The sequence below is a fragment of the Solea senegalensis genome, unplaced genomic scaffold (assembly GCF_019176455.1).
Source record: "Solea senegalensis isolate Sse05_10M unplaced genomic scaffold, IFAPA_SoseM_1 scf7180000013268, whole genome shotgun sequence".
Taxonomy (NCBI): Eukaryota; Metazoa; Chordata; class Actinopteri; order Pleuronectiformes; family Soleidae; genus Solea; species Solea senegalensis.
Genome location: NW_025320791.1, coordinates 24803 through 29283, shown reverse-complemented (window position 1 = coordinate 29283; position 4481 = coordinate 24803). Strand labels below are relative to the sequence as shown.

The 4481-nt window shown below is 50.7% G+C and overlaps 1 protein-coding gene across 1 annotated transcript; it reads right to left on the bottom strand.

Annotated features, from left to right (window-relative positions):
- Positions 1–587: 587 nt before the first annotated feature.
- Positions 588–3962, bottom strand: LOC122760251 (cullin-9-like; the record flags this gene model as incomplete). Its single annotated transcript, XM_044015335.1, has 4 exons — positions 3780–3962; positions 1740–2438; positions 1277–1431; positions 588–1205 (listed from the first exon to the last, which is right to left on the bottom strand). Coding segments are annotated over exons 1-4 (1605 nt in total), but the record flags the coding sequence as incomplete, so codon positions are not given.
- Positions 3963–4481: the final 519 nt, after the last annotated feature.

Sequence of the window (4481 nt, the reverse complement as noted above, 5' to 3'; positions counted from 1 at the left end):
TACACCAGGTCTGATGCGCTTGCAAAAATTGGTGAGTTTTGGGGCATGTTCAGGGCCTCAAAAATGCGATTCATTTGGTAGGCGAAGAAGAAGAAGAAGAAGAAGAATAATCTTACAGTTTCAATAGGGTTCTTGCAACCTTGTTGCTCGAACCCTAATAATAATCCTTCCAGTTTCAAGAGGGTTCTTGCAACCTTGTTGCTCGAACCCTAATAATCCTTCCAGTTTCAAGAGGGTTCTTGCAACCTTGTTGCTCGAACCCTAATAATCCTTCCAGTTTCAAGAGGGTTCTTGCAACCTTGTTGCTCGAACCCTAATGAGTGATTTTAACATCACAGCACACCGGAGTTGTTGGTCCACTGCTGCCTCCATCACTAAATTCAGATTGACCTCAATGACACAAAGTTTTCTCTGTGGACTTTGGTGTGGGAGAGTGAGTGGTTTACAAACTATCCATCATTTCCAATTCATTCTCATTCATTAATTCCTTTGTAAAGTTTCCAATTTGGAATATTTCCAAAATTCCCAAACTTAAGTTCCCATGGAAAGTTTCTTTGGATCAATGATGTGATAATTAGCGTCTTTACCTGAACCGGTGGCGATCCATCGTTGCTGTAGCGAAACTCTCCCGTGTCCCCTGCGCTCACCTCCTCATAGTCCTCCAGCATACGGACCATCATGCCGCACTTCAGGTTGTCCTGGATGTATTCCACATAGGCGGGGCGACTGCTGAAGTCTGGGCGAGTTTTGAACCCATTTCCCATCTTCTTCTTCGGTGGAGAGGCGGCAGGCGCTGCAGTGGCAGCAGCAGCAGAGGTCACGGGGACGACGACGGAGGAGGCGCAAAACCGAGGCTGGAAGATGGACCTGAGGACGGGGCGTGCCCCTTCTTCCACCTGCTCCTCCGCACAGGCCCCTCCCCCTCCCAGGCGGTAGGCGGAGCTATCGGGGGACTGGCGGTTGCGGTCCCAGCCCATCACTCGAACCAGCTCGGAGATCAGGTTGGCCATCGCCATGGTGAAGTCGAACTCCCGCTGGACACGCAGATGCTCTGCCTGGTGGACGGAGTTGGCAGAGGAGGTGGGGCAGGGGCTGCCGTCCTGTCTGTCAGAGCTTAACTCCGCCCCCCCCGTGTTGAGTTTGTCCATCAGGGACGTGACGCACAGGTAACGCTTCACCAGAGAGAAGAGCAGCTTTCCTGGAATCTGAGCAAGGCGGGGACAACGTTAGAAGATCTTATCATATTAAAGTTAGGCGGTCAGAGGTCGTGACTCACCTGTGGCAGGTGGATGCCCTCAAAGGAGATGCCGTGCTCCTCGGACGACGTGGTCTCGGCAAACAGCTCCAGCAGAGTGTAGCGGTTGTCAAAGTCCATGTGCTGCTCGATGCCGTCCTGCTGACTGAGGGACAGAAGGACGTAGGCGCGGCTTCCTGTGGGAACACGAGACAACGTGTCACACCTGGACCAGGTCCATACCTGTCCTCACCTGGACTCTCGTCTGTCCACCACATCATCTTTATTTTTAAACAAATAAAGGGGTTTGATGTGGGCAGCAAAGCTCCGCCTCCGGTTATGAAACAGCAAAGCGGTGTACTTTTATGAGCACACTGTGTTGCTCGAGGTGTGTTAATGTAAATTTTTTGAAATTCATGTTGTTGTTGTTGTTGTTGTTGTTTTAATTAAAACAATGATGTCATCAAACATGTGATGTCATGGTGTAAACAAAGATGGCAGTCACCTGCGTCATGTGAGGCCAGTGCGCGCAGCATTTTCCCGGCACTGCGTCTCGTCTGCGTCTCCTTGTTGCACAGCAGCTCCATCAGCAGGTTGAGTGCACCCGTCTCCTTAAAGACGCCGACCAGCGAGCCGATGCTGGCGTAGGCGCTCAGCACGTGGATGGTGTGCGTGATACTGATGGAGAAGTCGCTCTTCTTGGCCATTTGCTTTCGCGCTCGCCGCACCAGGTTCTTCACGTCCTCCTTCATGTCCGACAGCTCCACCTCGTCAAAGGTGACGTCGGTGGGGAACTCGTCACCGCCGCTCCTCTGGCCTCCTTCTGCCGACTCGCCGCCCTGCTGCTTCTCCTGTGGCTGCAGGGGGCGCTGTGCATCCGTCTTTCTTTTGCCCAGCAGTGTGGGACAGTTTGCATACACGTCCTCCGTCGACATCCACATAAGGATGTTCTCCGTTTTGGCTTCTGAGGTGGAGCTGCCAGACCCGCCCACTCCAGCGCTGCCGCTGACTGCCCCGCCCACTTCACCGGCCCCACCTCCAGAGCTGGAGCCATCATCGATGGTGACTAGGCACCAGCGGATCAGATACTCCATCAGGCCGTCGTGGGTGCGGCGCTGGCGGATCAACTCCTCAGGATACGCCTGCAGCTTCGGACCGAGCTGGACCAGCAGGTTGCCACTGCGGCGTTCGCCCGCCATGTTCTCTGAGGACATATCAGAGGAGACATGACGTCAGAGAGGACAGAAGAGCAGAGGGCACTTGAGAGGTTAAAGGAGATATCAGAGGACAGAGAAGATCTCAGAGGAGACATCAGAGGACAGAGATGACATGTCAGTGAATACATTAGAGGATAGAAGATTGAAGAGACATCAGAGGGCACTTGAGAGGTTAAAGGAAATATCAGAAGAGATAGGGGACAGAGAAGATGTCAGAGGAGACATTAAAGGACAGAGAATATATCAGAGGAGACATTAGGGGACAAAAAGGACATCAGAAGAGACAGTCAAGGAAAGAAGACACATCAGAGGAGACCCATGAGGACACAGGAGATGTCAGAGGAAACATAAGATAGAAGAGACAGTAAAGGAAAGAAGAAACATCACAGGAGACAATTAGACATTAGGGGACAGAGGAGACAACATCGGAGGACAGCTGTCATTAGAATAACCATCTGTGTCAGCACATACACACTTGAAAAAGGGAAATCCAGAACTATCCCTTTAACTGTAACTCCTGATGACTCACGGGATCTGGCTATCACCCGGGCCGACAGCGCCGTCGGTGGCGAACTTGCTAATTTTCAGGAAAGGGGCCGAGCCCGTCATATTTTGTCTGAATGCAACAGATGACTGCGTTAGCACAGTGGCTAACATAAGCAGCGAGTTTTCACACACACACACAACTTTGTCTTTACCTGGTTAGCTGGTTAGCTAGCGTCACCAGCTCACATTAGCCTCTTGTTCGCTGTATAAACGGAGTCATGGCTAACATATGCTCGCCGCACAGAAACGTCACACCTAACTCCCGTGTAAAATGTTGTGATTTAATACAACGCTGAGCACTAACGGTGATAAGATAAAGCGTAAATACACATTAATATCGTCACTGGAGAGTGGTGGAATCTTCTGGTAAATTCGGCTCGAACAAAACTGAACTTAATCTTTATATAAAGTTATTAAATGACTAAACTGACGCGACATCAAAGCGACAAACCGTGCAAAGCCCTGTGATGTTATTAAAGTTACATTTCAGTGAAATCAGGTGTCGACAGCCAGGCTGCTTAAATGAATAAAAGTGTGTGGTATTAATGTCTAAAATGCTTAGTCACTGTTTACGTGTTGATGTTTTTAAGTACATTAGCATGTACGGAGTAGGTTTTTAACACAGGTCCGGTGTGTTCCTCCCTCGGGGCCAGAGTTCGGCTCGGCTCAGGCGGAGCTGTGTGGATGTCAGCGCGGAAAAGCCGGACCGGGCCTGCCCGGGCAGCTACCGGACCGCGGTTCCGCCGGTAACGCGAGGTCGGGAACGGTGAGTCCCCTCTTACCTGCCGTGCCACAGACTTTGCCCTCGGTTTCGTTCTTCGCCCTGACGCGCTGTTTTCTTTTCCGGGCTAAAGTGTCGTTTCCCAGGCTGTAGCCGTTCGTTCGCTCCGCGGCTCCGGGCTGCTGGATGCGCATTTGCGCTGTGACAGGAACCTCGTCAACGGCCGCTTCTTCTTCTTCTACGGCGGCCGCTCCGCCGCGTCTAGCCTTCTTCTTCTTGTGTTTGTCAGAGTCAAGTCAGCAGAGCGCCCCCTGCTGCGGAAACACGGGACAACACCGTCAAACAAACTGGCCAGATGAGTTACATTAGATATACTGTACATATATACACTGTCTGGCCAAAAAAAGGTCAAATCATTGCAGCGCCTTTAGCTTTGATTACTCACTCATTCACTGTGGCATTGTTTCCATAAGCTTCTGCAATGTCACAAGATTTATTTCCGTGCAGTGTTGCATTGATTTTTCACCAAGATCTTGTATTGATGATGGGAGAGTCGGGCCACTGAGCAAAGGCTTCTCCAGCACATCCCAAAGACTCTCAATGTGGTTCAGGTCTGGACTCTGTGGTGAAAATGATGTCTCATGCTCCCTGAACCACTCTTTCACAATTTCAGCCTGATGATTCCTGGCATTGTCATCTTGGAATATGCCCATGTCATCAGGGAAGAAACAAATGCATTGATGGAATAATCTGGTCATTCATT